Source organism: Musca domestica, unplaced genomic scaffold (genome assembly GCF_030504385.1).
Source record: "Musca domestica strain aabys unplaced genomic scaffold, Musca_domestica.polishedcontigs.V.1.1 17, whole genome shotgun sequence".
NCBI lineage: Eukaryota > Metazoa > Arthropoda > Insecta > Diptera > Muscidae > Musca > Musca domestica.
The window spans coordinates 2404800-2423178 of NW_026712230.1; the positions used below are offsets into that span (position 1 = coordinate 2404800).

Sequence of the window (18379 nt, forward strand, 5' to 3'; positions counted from 1 at the left end):
CAAACAAGTGCGAAATGATAAATAAACATAACGCATCTTTTCATTATCTTCAACTTGTAACCATATTTCAGAAAAATATAGTCTAGATTCATTAACTTAGATATGTTTTGGGGCGCCAAGCCCCTTGGAATTACTGGAATTTTTTTGCGGGATTGCGAAGAGGAAATGTGTAGTACATTTATCTTCGAGATAAGCTGTCATAAAAACAGGTGTGAAGTCATATAAATGGATATTAAGACATTGTAAACGTAATAAGATGTAGGCATTGTTTACTCACACACAAAATAATTGTGCCAAAATATGCGCGTACACAAACACAAATATGAGCAGTTGTTTAAAACCAAAAAATAAAATTTATGTCTTGTTGTTCCATAAAAAAAACATTTTTACTGGAATTTGTCTATTGAACGCAACGCAGTTTTCCATCAAGTCGACTGACGACCGACCCACAACAAAACTGAATGAAGCTGATTTGGTTCGAATTGAGGAAAATGAAAAAGTGAGCTGTAGGGAATACGATAGCTCATATGGGTATAAAGAAGTTTTTTGAATAAAGAGGTATACAATCGGTTAAAAAGTATCAGTAGTATGAGAAGGTACTAGAAGAATTGGATCATTGCATTTAGGTAGATGTGGAAAGTTCTTTAATAATTGGTTTATAATTACATTAAACGACACAAAAAATAAGTACGGAGAAAAGGTGAGTGTTTACATCGAAAATGACAAAAAAAAAGGGGCAAAATCCTCTCTCTTCCACACTTTTGGAAATTTTCGAATTAGCATTACAGGGTGAGATAAAAAACTACAACAACGTCAAACGCCATAATTTTTACATTTTTTTAAATTTTATTGAATGAAAGCGAACAGCATCAAATTTTAGAATAAGTTTTGATTTGTTCCAATTGGTCACCTTTGGCACGAAATATGGTCTTCACACGGCCAATGAAACCGTCACACGCTGTCCGAATGTTGCACTGCGGTATTTTGGCTCATTCCCGGCGAAGCGCTTGCTTGAATTGATCGATACTTTGGTATTTTTTAGTGCCAGCCTTGCTTTCCAAAATACTCCAAACACAATAGTCCAACGGATGGTGACCATTGTCCGCTGGAAATGAAGCGAGAAACCTCATTTTGTAACCATTTTTGGGTGGCGCATGCTGAGCCCTGTAGGAATGCGGCCAAAATGTTTGCGTGTCCAATACACACTCCAGATTATTTTCACGATGTCGATTAATACGAGCGGAAAGCGACCATCGGCTGTTATGGCGGCCCACACCATCACCATGGCCGGCGCTTCAGTTCTAGTGGCCAACCGAAGGTGCACATTTTCAGCTGACCTCTTTGGCAAGTAAACACGATCATTTTGTTTGTTTACAAACTGCTGGACAACGAAGGTTTTCTCATCGGATAAAACCAAATTCGGCAGTTCACCACTTTCGGCCAAGCGAAGCAACTCTTTAGTTCTTTTGAGTCTATTTTCTTTCTGTTGCGGTGTAAGTCCTTGCACTTTTTGGAATTTCAATGGCTCTACCTTGAGCTCAGTTTTCAATATTTGCCGAATGGAATATTGCGATATGTTCAGCTCGCGAGCCATTTTTCGGCCACTGCGACGCGAGTTTCGATCAAGTGGATTCTTTACTTTGCGAAGCATTTGGGCTGATGTTGCTGTCCACTTCCTTGACCTCGGGCTACGCCACCAGTATCACGGTAAGGAGCGATGGTACGAGACACAAGAGATTTATTCTCATTTAAATGCTGAAGTGCTCTAACGATAGCCACTTGTGGTTTTCCAGCCATCACGAATAATTTTCTTTCTGGAAAATTCTCACCAAAATGATTTTGTACGCTTGTAAACAATATAATGAGCTGTCACTGGGATAATTTTAACAGCTGTCGGACGAGTGGCTTAGAAATGACAGCAGTCTGAAGTTGGTTACGGTTTTTTCATCTCCGATTGAAATAAAATTTTGCACTGTGCCTTTGCTTGCCATATATAATAGTCCAATATATAAAATAAATAATAGCTGACCAAATAAATTAGATTTTCTTCATTGAATGAAAGGATTATGAAATTTAGGAAAATCGGTCAAGATAAAGATGTAGTGCCAACATATATATCACATATGATATGACATTAAAGCCGTAATAACACTCTATAAAAGTGATATTCGGTACAACATAACAGATACAACATAGAAATACATTTGCCAAAGTTCATCGAAATCGGTTCAGATTAAGACGTAGCTCTCATATAATCTGATGTTAATCATATCCAAAATTTACTACGTTTATCTAATTAAATTGCACGACAAGGTTCTGAAAACATTAACATATATGACACATATATATATTTCATCCGATTTTATATTTAAACCTTGGCAGACTCAGTAGAAAAAAACCTTCGTCAAATTTATTGGACATCGATTTAGATTTGCATATAGCTCCCATAATGCATTCAATAACCATCATAGTTCCAATAATAGCATTTACACAAATTTGTTACGGCTTGCTCTGTTAAATATGAATAGCGCTGTAGCACATAATAAAGTTGGCCCTTCCCTCCTTACTGGTTTGATTTATAGCCATATTGCAATAAGAAACGATAAAATTTTAATTCCTTTGCCAATTCAATTTCAAGTTTAAAAAGTTTGAATGAACTATTCGGCTTGTCGGCGGCTCAATATATGACCAATTATATATGTTTACGAGCGAATGGTATGGGTTGTATTGCTTCCAAATATTAAAAACAACAGTTCTTTTTCAATTCGTTTTCCTTTTCCGGACACCAAATGACACCAATTATTATCAAAAATGGAGTACATAGACTTATTATTTTGAAAAAGATAATATGTATTCTAAATTAATTATTTATAGATGTGATATTTTATGAATTCATAATTTAAATAATATTATTCAATTTTCCATAAACATTATTTATTAAACAGAGATATCTTATTTTAAAAATCTACAGAAAATGTCTAGAATAGGGTGACAACTTGTTGCATTTGCCATTAAGTAATTCTGGCAGAAACTAGCCGAAGTTTCAGCGTAACATTTAAGTATTTATTGCCCATCTGTAATATCTTCTAAAAGTATTTCTCTATATAAACTTTCACAATATTCAGATCCCTATTTTTTCAATAAAGCGGGTTTTCAAAAATTTTCTAAAATAAATCCACCTTCTTTTCGCCATTCATAGCGCTCATTTACTCGACGTATGGCAATGATAATCATTCACAATTTGTTAATTAGATCTTCTCTAATGCATGCCAGTGCTCGTCATATGTCAGCATCATTTATTAAAAATTGTCAATAAATATTTTTCAATTAACTGCAATAATTTGAATGAATGAATGGACGAATCTTAACCATTGTCGCACGGAGGCCAAATGGGGTCACTAACACAAATGCCATGATGTGTGGTGTGGGAGGCAGTAATTGTTCGCTCAGATGTGGACAACAATGACCACCCAATGCATTGTTGTGCAGCGCCACACAGCGAGTGATTCATTTCGTGGGTGCTTTGATCGACTGACTGACCGACTAAATGAAATTAACATTTGGTGTCCGGTGCAAAATGAAAAGAAGTGATTCAATTTTGAGCATCTCCATTTATGTGGAGGACAGCGAAAGACAGACACAATGTTGTTAACAACAGGAGATGAGTTTTTAATCGAATTATGAACTAATGGCGTGGGACCTACCTAATCGAAACATGCAGGTATTGTAATAATGAAAATAAAAAAGATTGTGATATTGTGAAAATGGTAAGAGTATTGGGGATTGTCGCTTACAAGAAAATAAATCAGGAAATGAAGGAAATCTTGTTTAATTTAAATAGTAACAAGATAGGTGATGAAAATAAACTATAATGAAATCTCATACATTTTTGTTTGAAAAGCTTGAAAAGAAAAATAATTAGAGAATGTAAATTATTACATTCACTTTGATTATACAATTAATTTGCTGTTCCTCATTTCATTCCAGAGAACACAAATATATTTCAAGCAAAGGCTATAGCCGTTCGGGGCCATGTGATATCCTACAACTACCCTACGGGTTAGTTCTCCAATTTGTTTGATAGAATTTTAAAAAATGTATTTAATCCAATTTAATGGTCGGAATTTAAATGTCTGATGCATCTGAAACCAATATTTTCCACAAAACTACGTACACTAGAAGAAAAGTTCATGCCTGGTTCACTTCTTTCTCATGAAGGGGTTTTCTCATAAGGGGGTATTAAAGATTTTCTGACAATTTCCCTTTAAATACACCCGCTGTCGTTCTAACAGGATTGAAAAATATAGATACCTGTGGCCTGTGGAGCAACTGCAAAATCGGATTTTTTTTTTTGGTTTTTAGTCCTTCCACTAAATATTCTGGAATCATCTCAAAATAATAAGCTTCTTTTATCGGCGAGATAGGAGGGTCCTTTTACAACATTGTGTAGTACGACTTATATTTTTGGCTCAATTAAACACACAGTGGTGTGGGTACAACAACATGTTCGTATGATTTTTTACGGGTTTTCATTCGTCATCAAAATTGTTCGAAGTAATTCAATGACGACATTATGAAACTATCTTTGAATCGTCTTGTTTCCTGTTGTGTGTTACAAACAAATGCACAAAGAAATAATATAATTTATCAAAGAGAGGCGTAAGGTATATTTATTGTTATATATGGGAGGAATACCATAATGTTGATAACTTTTGACAAGGATGTGTTGTGCTGAATAATCTTGGCACTAGGAAAAAATGAGGATAAATTTATATGAGGGTGTACAGATCTATCATCAAATAAATACAACACGTGTCTCGTAATGAAATCAAAAAATTAAATCGATCAGATGTTTATCTAGTTGTCTCCCTCATATGTTTTCTTCGATTTGTCGATCGATCTCAAGGAAAGGTTCATTGTGTTCTCTTTCTTGTGGAAGACATCTTATTCCTCCACAAACAAGGCCTTGTGTTGAAGAATCCATAGCCCATACTTTCAGATGGCGATGATAACATTTCGTTGCTCTACAGCTTTGTAATGGTATTTAAGAATTTTTATCAAATATTTCTTGGCTATTTTTGCAAGCTGAGAAGCTTTGTCATCCTTTAGCAAAGGAATACTCGGAATCATCCCCTTTGTAAGAGGCATTATGACTCGTGGTGAACGCACGTAAAATATATTATATATATGCAATTTATTTCGCTTTTTGCACTGTCCATTGGATAGCGACATGCAGTATTTCGCTGTTTGTCTAGTTTTTTAAGAGACCAAATAATTTTCGTCGCTTCTGAAAAAGCGAAGGTCTACATTCTCCTTTGCGGCATACTGCTTATTTGTCTTTAGGCTTTGCATTCTGCTCTTCTAATCCTCTTCGCCGCATTGTCTGTGTATCCTCTCATTTAATCTTTTCAAACTTTTCGTCTTTTAAATCTTTATTACCAAAATTATCCAAAAAGAGAGGGTTTACTCTAAGAGTGAAATCGAGTTAAAACAAGTAAAAAAGCAGTAATTAAGGCCGGACTGAACTTTGAATACACCACACCATTTGGAAGGAATTAGGAAATTTTCAAAGAAATAAAATCCATTAAAAATTCTGTTAAAATCTCAAAAATATCGAATATCGGAAGGTGCCGACATATGGGGGATATACGATATTGTGAACCTATATAGGCAAATCCATTTCTCCTTGTGCAAAATTTCAGACAATTCCGTTGAGAAATGTGGCTAAAATCATCAAAATATCGAATATCGAGAAGTACTGTTATATGGGGGCTATACGACATCGTAGGTCTATATAGACCATTCTCTTTGAGGGGGTAAAGTACTCACAAGGAACACCTTCTGTAAAATTTATACAATTCCGTTGAAAAATGTAGCTAAAATAATCAAAATACCGAATATCGGGAGGTTCCGTTATATGGGGGCTATACGATATAATATACCGATAAAGCAAATCTTGATCTGCCTGAAGACTAAAAACAAAATTTTAGCTTCCCATCTTAATTCGTTCTGATTGTAGCTTGATTACAACAGACGGGCGGACGGACGGACAGGGCTAAATCGTCTTAGAATTTTACGCTGATCAAGAATATAAATTATTATTTCGATGAGTAACAAAGGGAATGAGGAACTTAATATACCCTCCAAACTTTGTATGGTGGAGGGTATAAAAAATGTTTTGGATGCCGATTTGAGTGTGTGATGAGAAAAATAGCCAAAAAAGAGGACGGTGAATTTTATGTTCAAAAGCAACAACACTATCATATTATTTGAGGGAGCAGATTGGCGACAGTGCTCTTCAACATGTTTGTTGAATGTTGAGAAAATACACATATCTGCAAACACAGCAATGGTATGACAAAAACTAAAAGAGTGCTCGGCAAGGATAGAATATTCCCGATTTCGAGCAAAATTTGCTCCCACTCTCAAACGAGCAAAACATGTTCGCTATTATTCGATTGACATCGAAAAATTGAGTATACTCGACTTTTTCTTCCCTCACGGAGAACTCTCGCTCGAATTCGAGAACATAGCGAAACTCCATCGTATTTCGAAGGTCTGCCTTTACCATAGGTTTTTCCATTTAGGGTTCCTCTATCCAAAAACAAATTTTAAAAAAGTACATGTTACATTTTAAACAGATGAGTTAAAATTAGAAACAATGCACTCCCATTAGAAATTCTCATTATAAATCGGGGCTACCGAAATTTGTAGCTATTTACAGGGTTGCCCATATTCGACGGACCTATGTACTTTTTTTTAAATTCAAAGAAAAAAATAAAAATTTGGCCGTTGGCAATGTTAATCATTTAATTTTTTCCAAGTAGATTTGTTTACATAAATTTTTGAATAGGATATCTCTCAAATGGCCGCCTTTGGCGTTGATGACGTATTGTGCCCTTCTTGCTGCATTTTCCATCGTTTTTGCCGCCAACATTTCCGCCGGAATAGCGGCTATTTCTTCACGAATGTTGTCCTTGAGCTCTTCTACGGTCCTTGGCTTGTTAACGTAAACCTTTGACTTCAAATATCCCCACAAGAAGAAGTCAGGCGGCGTCAAATCGGGCGAACGCGGTGGCCAGTCCAAATCACCACTTTTCGACATCAAACGGCCCGGAAACAAATTCTTCAGAAAATCGATTGTTATGCGACTTGTGTGCGGAGGAGCGCGTCTTGTTGAACAAAGAACTGCTTCATACGCTTTCGACGAATAATTGGCATCACAAAATTGGTCATCATGTAGCGATAACACTCCTGATTGATGGTAACAGCTTGGCCATTTTCATTTTGGAAGAAAAACGGCCCAATGACCGTTTTCGCACTAACGCCGCACCAAACTGTGACTTTTTCGTCATGAAGAGGCACTTCTTGAATCTCCTGAGAATTTTCAGTGGCGTAAAAACGGCAATTTTGCTTATTTACGGTCCCATTCAATGTGAAATGGGCTTCATCGGAAATGATAATTTTGTTCCAAAATTGCTTGTCATCTTCGGCCATTCCGATGACACATTTTGGGGCCATTCCAATCGACGAGGCTTGTCCACAGGCAACATTCTTTGCGTCAATTGAATTTTGTACGGGAACAAATGCAAATCAATGCGAATAATCCGTTGTAAAGTGTGCCGAGCCATGCCCAACTGCTGAGAACGGCGTTTTTGGGATGTTCGGCTCTCGGCTCTCGGCCGATCGCCTTGGTCGACTTTTATATGGCCTCTTCGGGTTAGAAAGAGCCTTATCGGTTGAACATTTTTCGTATAAACGCTTAATGGTGTTCTTAGAAGGCGCACTTCTCACATTTTTTAATGTTTTAAAAGCACGTTGAGTTTTCACAATTGACTTCTTCTATTGAATGTAAATTTCAACTATTTCAGAGCGCTCGCGTGGCGTGTATTGGTTGATGGTAAAAATCTGCTTGGACTGACGCTTCAAACGCGGTATGTCATTAAGCGATGTGACATCTCTGTCAAAAGTTATGGCGTTGCCAGATGGGTCCGTCGAATATGGGCAACCCTATATCGACTTTGGCCAGTAATAGCTGCTAATTAATAACTTATTTATCGAGTTTTAGTAGCAAAAAAAAAAGGGTTTGTAATGAGTACATTTTCTGGGCAGTGGGAAAATTGTCTATTTCAATATCAAAAAATTTCCATCGAAATTAATATTAAAATGTCTATTTTAGCTCTATTAAATTAAAAAATTTGGCAGAAACGGCAAAATATTAGAGTTTATATCAATCAAAATTATACCAATCTAAAATGAACATACTAATTTCAGTATGTTTAATCAATCGAAATTTTTCGATATCGAATACAAAAATTTGGCCTCAGCCCAATCTTCCAAAAAATTGTAATGTTTTTTAATAACGATTATTTAATAATTTTGAGGTTTACTAATTTTAGAATTGTTTGACGTATCATATTTTTTTCCATTGTGAGGATGGTTCCTAGATTGCATTTGTCACATGGGTTCCATTATTTTATGGGGGCTACACGATAACACTAATGTTATTTGCCAAGGAGGTAATTTGTTAAGGACGATATATATTTGCCTTAGAACCGACAACATCCTTACGTATTTAAAAAGAGTATCAATTAAAAAAATATATATTTATACTTTTTAAATATTCCAAGTATTTGCCTCGAATAAGTGCATTCCAATGTTTTATTAAAAATCAAAATCACAACTTAAGAGAATATCATTCAAGGAAAAGAAAAAAAAGTTGGCAAAGTTAAATACTTATAAACAAAATAAGTACGATTTATATTTTTGGATGGAGATAATAGCATTTTTAGGAAATAAATCACAACAAGTGACAGTTTGACACCTCAGAACAAAAAAATTATGAAAGTGCCAATTAAAATACAAAACTGTGTGAATTTTAAAACAAAAATTATTTCTGATCACCAAAGGTTAAGCAATAGCATTTTAAAGTAAATCCAATGGAAATCTAAAAATAGAAAACAATTCAAAATATTCACCAACAACGACAATACGAAGAAAAATTAATTAAATATGATATGGTTTTTATTTGACCGAACACAACGTAATCCAGCATGACGTCATTGTTAATAACAATTGAAATGATCTAATTGATTTCGTTTAATAAAACCATTCAATGTTTTGTTAATTAATTCTGTTCTTATTGACTTAATTCCATTTCAATGGATCACGTCGCTGAATCATTGATCCATCATAATTCAAATGTCCAAATAACATTAAATAAACAAAAGCAAAATGCCACACAACAATAGTGCCGCTTTCTAATTTAGTCATTAGGTGCTTTTTGTGGACTTCAAAGGTATGTCACTGAAGCGTATCACGCAAAAACAAAACACATTCCTCCTCTAGGCGACTAACCTATGGCCATTATCAATCAGAGGTATTTGTGTTGACTTGACTAATCATCCATCCAGCCATCCACCCATTTGAGTATTTAACAACCGAACGAGAAAAATTGAAATGACCGCAAAAATGAAGCATCTTTTGACAGTGAGATTAGTCATAATCTTACCGATTGCTAGCAAAATCATCTCTTTTATTTTTTTGGAGAATGTATAAAGTTTATTGCCAATTTCTCAGAACTATAACTTAATTTATGGGTTATTGTGTGGGACCTATAACCATAAAATCTTCATTTTAACAACGAATTCCTTAGGTATTTTATTGTGTACATTCAAATTTCATAATGAATTATATTTAAAAAAAACAATTAAATAATTTACTCAGTATGAACCAATCTTTTTCAAATCAACTTCAATATTACAAAACATGACGAATGATTTCAATATAAATTTTCATTTTTGTTTTATTTCATATCAATTTTAGTATCATTGAAAGGAATCGTTTGATCTTTGTAAACAGTAGAATTGATGCATAGCCATGGCCGACCCTACATTCATTGTACCATGAATGTTACAGTTAAGAATAATTTACTTTATTTAATTCCCTCGAATTCGAGTAAAGAGGAAAACTCGTCTGAAGTGTTTCTTCTGTTCTCCTCTTCTTTGATTTGCCCCTATGCACTACACTATTACCCCCTCCTTTCAGTTCACATCATCTTCAAATCAGTAAAAAATCTTTTTTCCCTCTTTTTAACTCTTAGAGCAAACTCTAACTGTTTTTCGAGCAATATGACTCCCAATCTAACTTTTGAAACGAGTGAAGAGTAACCCCAAATAAAACTCCTACTCTTCGAGCAATGCTGCTTGAGAGCAAGTTCCGCTCCCGAGTGAAAACGAGCAAAACTCTGTTAAAACTCCATTGAAAGCAGGACAGAAGATCATTAAATTAAAAACTAATCTAGGAATTAAAACTATTTAGCCAAATCGATTGGAAAATACCCCAAAAAACAGGGGACATCTTTTTATAAGAGCTGGTCCTATATTGATATTTTTGCAAATAGTGTTCCTACATAATAAGAACTCAAAATATCAACATTTGGCGAAAAACATGGCCAAAACTAAAAAAAAAAACTTAAAATACAAGATGACTATTCAAAAAAGTGGACTAATATGACCCATTTTCTGTAACAATGATTCTGGGTGTAATCCAAAGATGCAAAATACATCTCAAACTATAGATGTCCCTTCATAGAATGAGATAAAAAATTGCAACAATTTTATTTTATTGAATGAATGCAAAAAATGTCGGAAAAAGCCTAAAATTTTAGAAACAAGTTTAGATTTGTTCGAATTGGCCACCTTTGGCACGAATTATGCCCTTCAAACGGCCAATGAAACCGTCACACGCTGCTCGAATGTTGTTCTGCGGTCCATTGCCAGCGAAGCGCTTGCTTGAGATGTTCGACACTTTGGTATTTTTTTAGTGCTAACCTTGCTTTGCAAAATACTCCAGACACAATAGTCCAACGGATGGATATCCTCACGGTTGCGGGCAAAATATTTGCGTGCCCAAGTCTTTAATGCACCCTCCAGAATATTTTCGCGATAATATTCGACATTTATTCTGTTATGGCCGCCCACACTATCACCATGGCCGGCGCTTGAGTTCTGGAGGCCAACCGGAGGTGCACATTTTCAGCTGAACTCTTTGGCAAGTAAACACGATCATTTTGTTTGTTTACAAACTGCTGGACAAAGAATTTTATCACATCGGAGAAAACCAAATTCGGGGGTTTACTACTTTCGGCCAAACGAAGCAACTCTTCAAATCTTTTGAATCCATTTTCTTTTTGTTGCGGTGTAAATTCTTGCACTTTTTGGAATTTCAATGGCTTTACCACGAGCTCATTTTTCACTATTTGCCGAATAGAATATTATGATATGTTCAGATCACGAGCCATTTTTCGGCCACTGCGACGCGGACTTCGATAAAGTAGCTTCTTTACTTTTCGAACCATTTCTGATATTGCTGTTTTCTTCCGATCACTTCCTTGACGTAGGGCTAGGCTACCAGAATCACGGTAACGAGCGATGGTACGAGACACAAAAGATTAATTCACATTTAGATGTTGGAGTGCTCTAACGATAGGTACTTTTGGTTTTCCAGCCAAGTATAAAAAATCACACTATCACGCTTGAATTTTAACAGTTGTCGGACGAGTGGCTTGGAAATGACAGCAGTCTGAAGTCGGTTGCAGTTTGTTCATCTCACCCTGTTTATAAAAAAAACTTTTTTGTTTAATAAAATCAATAACAACTTTTGCAGATATTGACTTTTATCTTATTAACTCATATTTTTTGTTTATTTTTCCAGCTCTTTGCCATTGCATCGATAATTGTGATTTCCTTCAATCCCGATTCTATGCGTGAAGACATAGCAATCGGTGCCTACATTGCATGTTCGCTCATTGTGTTCTTTGCCTTTTTGGGATGTTTTGCTGCCATCCGTGAGTCGGTGTGCCTGACAGCAACGGTAAGCGAATTGGAGTGGATTGCAATTCTGGATAATTTCAAAAACTAAAATTTATTTACACTTTTTTCTCGCAGTGTGCAGTTTTCTTATTGGTGCTGGCGGCGGTACAAATTGCCCTGACCTGCGTGGGAATGACTGACACGGGAGTCCGTAGTGCTGTCGAAACCGTCGATAAGGCATGGGAATCGAATGCCATGGATGCCATTCAAAGTGAACACGAATGCTGTGGCAAAATCAGCCCAAATGATTATATTACCCTGAACAAGGCCATACCAATCAGTTGCTATATTGATGAAGATGCCTCCAAGACCTCGAATCTGTTTTTCGAAGGCTGCAAGGATAAGCTACAACGGCACTATGAAAGTGAAGCGTACATATTTACTGTTGTTTCATGGTCCCTGGTGGCGTTTGTGGTAAGTACTCTTTTTTTCTATTGCAAAATAATTTTGAATTATTATTTAATATTTTTTTTTTATTTTCAGATAATTGGATTCCTGCTGGCAGTGTTCTTGGCCATCAGTTTCCGCAACACTCAAAGACGCATGCAATTTTAAGAATTCCATTAGACTTCGACACCTACCTACCTAACTATCTACCGACTAACTTTAGGAAGTACAAATTTATAATAAATTTGGCATCTCATTCTCACTTCTTGAAACGCTAATGTATTTTTGTAATGTTAAATGTATTTTAAATTTGAATTGATTGGAGAAGACGCGACCACCAACACCCCCCAAACTCTACCACCGAATTGTATATTTTTTATTCTCTAATATTTACAAAATTACACATTGAATATGAATTAATTGTTTAAACTAGAACGCGAAACAAGTGCAATTTATTAAAAGTCTTATTGTTGGTTATTCAGAAACAAAAACGTATTTATAAGTAAAGAACGAAATGTTTGTTCTACCCCCTCCTCCTCTATCAATATGTGTATGTATTTTAAATTTTTTTGATTTAGTTTTTTATGTATAAATGTTTTATTATCTGCGTGTGTATTTATTTTTATAAATGTCTGTTAACTGTGTTGTAATTTATTTAGTAATTTATTTACAAAGACAATGAAACAGAATAAAAAAATCTAAGAAATAAACAAAAAAATCTAACAATGACACATATTTATTCATCAGTAAAATATTTAGCTGATAAGAAATTCAAAGTCATAGATGAAGTTGGGATGAATAGATACAGTATTAAACGTGTATGAAAACAAATCAAAAAGTATCAGTCGGTCTTGCCGACAGATGTATGCCCTCAAATGATGTCTGATTATTTAAAGGATGACGTCAGAGACAAAAAAATATTAACAAGTAAAAAAGCTGTAAGTTCGGCCGGACCGAACTTTGAATAGCCTTCACTATTTGGAACGAATTTAACCATTTTCAAAAAAAATACCGAATACGGCCGTTATATTAAGGACGACGTGGACCTGCATAGGCAACTTTTGTCATAAGCTATTACAAATGCGAAATTTGAAAATTAAATCAAAATACCGAATATCGGGAGTTAACATTATATGGGGGCCATACCAAAACATGAAACTTCACAGATATTTTTCTGTCATACGCTGTAGTATTCATTGCGAACTTTAAATAACAAATTGAAACAATTTCGGTGAATAATGTCGCTTAAATCATTAAAATACCAAAAATAGGGAGGTACCATTACATAGGGGCTATACCAAAACGTTGACCTACATGGTCCATTTTCAATACCAAAAGTCCTGCAGACATAATATATATTTGAGTAAGATTTTATCAACCTACTTGATTTAGTTCGGAAGCTAGATTGATTTCCACAGACGGGCGGACATCGCTAAATAGACATAGAATTATGCTTATCAAGAAAATATACCTTGTGGGGTCGTAAATGTATATTTCGAGGTGTTACAAACGGAATGACAAACTTAATATACCCTCCATACTATGGTGGAACGAGATCGTTTTGAACGAGATCCCATAGAAAGCATTTGAAGTGGTATGTATACATTTATCGCATTTACGTTAGTTTCGAAATGGCAAACCAAGTCAATTTCTTCTGGTACCACCCCAAAAAATTATTTCGCAATCTTACGTTTGTTTATATTTGAACAGGATCATTTGAAAACCCTAAGCAAAACTTTGAAAGCGCTTGTACCACTTTCAGCATTGCTAGTAATGACAACCAGATGCCCTCTGGATTACTAGCATCCCAAAAATAATGATAAAGGCATTACCAGTAAGATAAAAATGATGAGTTATCTCCATAAAATTAGCATGGCAACAAAACGTATCTTTATCATACCAACAAATGAGTAGCGGCGGCGCAAAAGGTAGCACGTCCGACTACAAAACCTAAGATCGCAGGTTCGAATCTCAGCGCCAGCAAACATACAAAATATATCGCTGATCCAAATCCCTCAAATAACAAAACGGAGTATGTTCTAAATATACAGAGGGTATATAGCATTTGATACGACCAAAACGAAATTCATTTCAGGTCATTTAGAGCCGATATAAGGTTGTGTGTCTATCCATCTGTCTGGCGGGAGATTTTGGTATTAACTTGGTACATCGTAATTTTATTATCAAACTTAGATTCAGTTCGAAGATAGGCAATATTGGTCCAATCCTTGTAGTACTTCACCACAAAACGTAAACATTTTCAATAAAGTAATTTTCCACAAAGAAAAAGAAAGGATCATCCGATTTTGTTCACACTTTTGCAAAACCAAAAATATTTATCAGTGGCCTTCCAATACCTGTCCCACAAAGAGTACAAATTTTGAACATTCACAACGCGTATAAAATGTGAAACAAGAGTCCAATTGTCTTCAAATTTCGCATATTCCAATATTTCTACCAACTCTAGGTCTTCTTCTGATAACTTCCTTACAAGAAGTCAAAATTTTGAATCCTTAAAAAATGCAAAATTAGTATCAGATTCCTTTAAACTAGGCAAATCCTGACACCTTCTGACACCTCCCCACAAAACTTCAACGTTAAAAAAAACATATATTATATAAAGTGGAGAAAGTAACCGATATAGTCGAAATGTGATGGGTTATATTATATCAGAGTTAGGTGAAATGCGTGATTATAGCAGACAGACAGATGGACGGACGGACAAGAATAAATAAACTTTGTTAGATGTAAAATTATTACTTCGATGAGTTAGAAATGGAATGACGAACAGAAAATACCCTCCATACTATATGTGGTGGAGGGTATAATAAATTGACAAAGGCTGAGGGTCAGCAAAACCGATTGATACTGTTTTACTTGTTTTTGTACATATTTATGGCTTAAGAAATGTAAAGAAAGGAAAGACGATAAGTTAAAGTGTTCCTTTAACGTTCCACCGTTCAGCAAATCTGCTGGGTAGCAATGGACACATTAGAAAAACACTTGAAATTTTAAATTTTGTAAAATTAGGAATTCCTACGTTTACATACATTTCTACACACTGTGCAATAATTGTGTTTTGTTTATTTTTAAAGATTAATTTAAATTTTTTCCGCATTTCTATCGGATAATTCAACATATTAATTGACTTTCGATTGTTTTGTTTTCCATTAATGAAATTTCTTACTGGAAATAGCTGAAAAAGTTCTATGAACTTTAAGTTTAAGGGCATCCAATACCCTTGAATTGAGTCCATCCATTTACACACACATGCATGTATGTACATACATGCATGTCAACAATATATTCCACTGTGTTGGTGAACGTGAATATAAACATGTGCGAGTAAACATTAGCAGCCATGTCATTCTTGTATACAAAATAACAAATTATAAAAAAAGCTTTCTTTGAAAGCTCTGACATATCTGACATGTTGATAAAAATAATTTGTTTACAAATAGACATAACAAGAAAATTTTGTATTTGTTTTCATTTGCAAATTGCGTGCAAACAACATTTAGTGGCAGTTTAGCAACATTGATTAGGTTGGTGTCCAACGGAGGCGAAATATGAATGTTGAAAGAGAAAATAGAGAAAACCTCATCAGCTCTCTTGCTACGGAAGGAAAATACTCGAACAACTTGTTGCTTCGGCAAAATGAAAATAAGAACGGATGTAGACATCAATAAAACGGATGTTGACATCGCCAATTGTAAACACCCAACACAATTCTGAACATACTTGTTTCATTTTGGGAAAATGTTCTCTCACAAATTTGTATATGTACCTATCCAACGTGCATTATTTGCGTGCAGTGTTTTCATAATAAACAAAAAAAAAAAAACTAAAAAAATAATTATGCACGAGAAACATTAGTGGGAGTAGTAGGCACTGGCGTTTCTGCCGCATGAGTAATAATTATATACAATGTTTAAAAAATGTGTCACAAGTTCAACAGTTGTGTGGATAACCTGCTTAAATTGGGTTAATCACTTAAGGTGAGGTTTTTTATTAGTTTGTCTGTACAACATGTTGTATGACGTTACAACATTTACTGGTCTAAGTGTATTATGATAACAAATCTGTTAATGATTTTTTTATAGTCTTTGTGCCTCAATTCTCGTTCTATGAAAATGTGAAATTAGAACTTTTATAAAGGAAAGAAATGTGAAATGAAAAATTTTGTAAATGAAATATTTTTCATTTCATATTTTCATAGAACAAGTATTCAGTCCATGTTTTGGACATTACGTTTAGAAACAGGTCCACGTTACAACATACGTATATATACAGGGTGAGATGAAAAAAACTGCAATCAGCTTCAGACTGCTGTCATTTTTAAGCCACTCGTCCGACAACTGTTAAAATTATTCCAGTGACAGCTGATTATATTGTTTACAAGCGTACAAAAGCATTTTGGTGAAAATTTTCCAGAAAAAAAGTTATTCGTGACGGAATTCAATCGTGATAGTGTGATTTCTTGGTTTTTGGCTGGAGAGCACTTCAGCATTTAAATGTGAATAAATCGTTTGTATTTCGTACCATCGCTCGTAGCCCGACTTTAAGGAAGTGGACGGAAGAAAACAGCAACATCAGCCGAAATGGTTCGAAAGGTAAAGAAGCGACTTGATCGAAACCCGTGTCGCAGTGGCGAGATGTGAAAAATAGCTCGTCAGCTGAACATATCGCAATATTCAATTCGGCAAATATTGAAAAATGAGTTTGGGGTAAAGCCATTGAAATTCCAAAAAGTGCAAGAGCTTACACCGCAACAGAAAGAAAATAGACTCAAAAGAGCTAGAGAGTTGCTTCGCTCGGCCGAAAGTGGTAAACTGCCGAATTTGGTTTTCTCCGATGAGAAAACATTCGTTGTCCAGCAGTTTGTAAACAACAAAATGATCGTGTTTGCTTGCCAAAGTGGTCAGCTGAAAATGTGCACCTTCGTTTGGCCACCAGAACTCAAGCGCCGGATGGTTGTTCTCCGCTCGTATTAATCGACCGTGGGATCAGAATAAATGCCGAATATTATCGCGAAAATAGTCTGGAGGGTATATTAAAGCCTTGGGCACGCAAACATTTTGGCCACAGACCTTGGACATTCCAACAGGATTCAGCACCATCGCACTCAGCACGCGCCACCCAAGAATGACTACAAAATGAGGTTTCTCGCTTCATTTCTAGCGCATAATGGCCACCAAAACCTCCGGATACCAATTTGTATCCATATATTATCTCTCTCTATACGAGAAATATATGTATATCCATATGATAAGCGCAAACATCATAAACAATCCTTAGAGAAGGACAATTATTCGTGCCTTAAAATGTTAAAGTGGCTAGTAGTAACTACAATTTTTTAATTTAGTTTGATTCAAATCAAATCAGCTGTTAAGCCCTATAATTGATCCAGATAGAGAAAAACAAGAATTCTTTTTTCTATCAGTAAGGATCTCCTCCATTCTCCATCTCCATTAACACCAAAAGCCCACATCGCCTAAAAACGGTTAACATATTTGACATCGATTCTTTTATTCGAACAATGTTTATGAAAGGCGGATTATTACTCAAGTCTTCGTGTAGATACGGTAAACAACATAACATTGAACTTATTTTTAACTTTTCACTAATACACATACAAACACTTCGTCCTTAACGAATACTCAATAATACAAAATAATGCTCTCCGCTGTATAAGTGTTTATTCGGCGAACAATGTTGCCAAATATTTTGACTTTTTTTAATATGGCCAAAAAGTGTATCTCATTGTATTATTATTGGTTAAGGTCTAATGTCTCTTTGGTCGAAATCCATTTTAGGACATTCGATATGCAGGATATTTCCGTTCGTCTATCTGTCTGGCTGGTGCCCACTTTAACTCTTTAAGGCAGAACCGATTTAGTCCAAATTAGGTCCATCTTAACATTTTTCGAAATTTTTATCGAGTTCTACGATACGTAACACGGATCGACTTCTTCAAGTACCTCTACCACAAAAATAAAAAAAAATCACAAAAACAAGTTAGTCTGTATATAAACAGAAATTTTAGTGTACCGACAGTTATATGGTGTAGGGTACGAGTATATTTTATATACCCCCAGCATTTGTCCATAAATTAATGT

At 35.1% G+C, this 18379-nt stretch overlaps 1 protein-coding gene across 1 annotated transcript in view; it reads left to right on the forward strand.

Annotated features, from left to right (window-relative positions):
- Window positions 1–12889, forward strand: part of LOC131801578 (protein late bloomer-like) — a 32462-nt gene extending 19573 nt beyond the window's left edge. Inside the window, exons 2-4 of the mRNA XM_059120378.1 lie at window positions 11716–11874; window positions 11949–12287; window positions 12357–12889. Of these exons, the coding sequence (XP_058976361.1) occupies window positions 11716–11874; window positions 11949–12287; window positions 12357–12428 (570 nt within the window). The 3' untranslated portion in view covers window positions 12429–12889. The remainder of the gene's footprint in view (window positions 1–11715; window positions 11875–11948; window positions 12288–12356) is intronic.
- Window positions 12890–18379: the final 5490 nt, after the last annotated feature.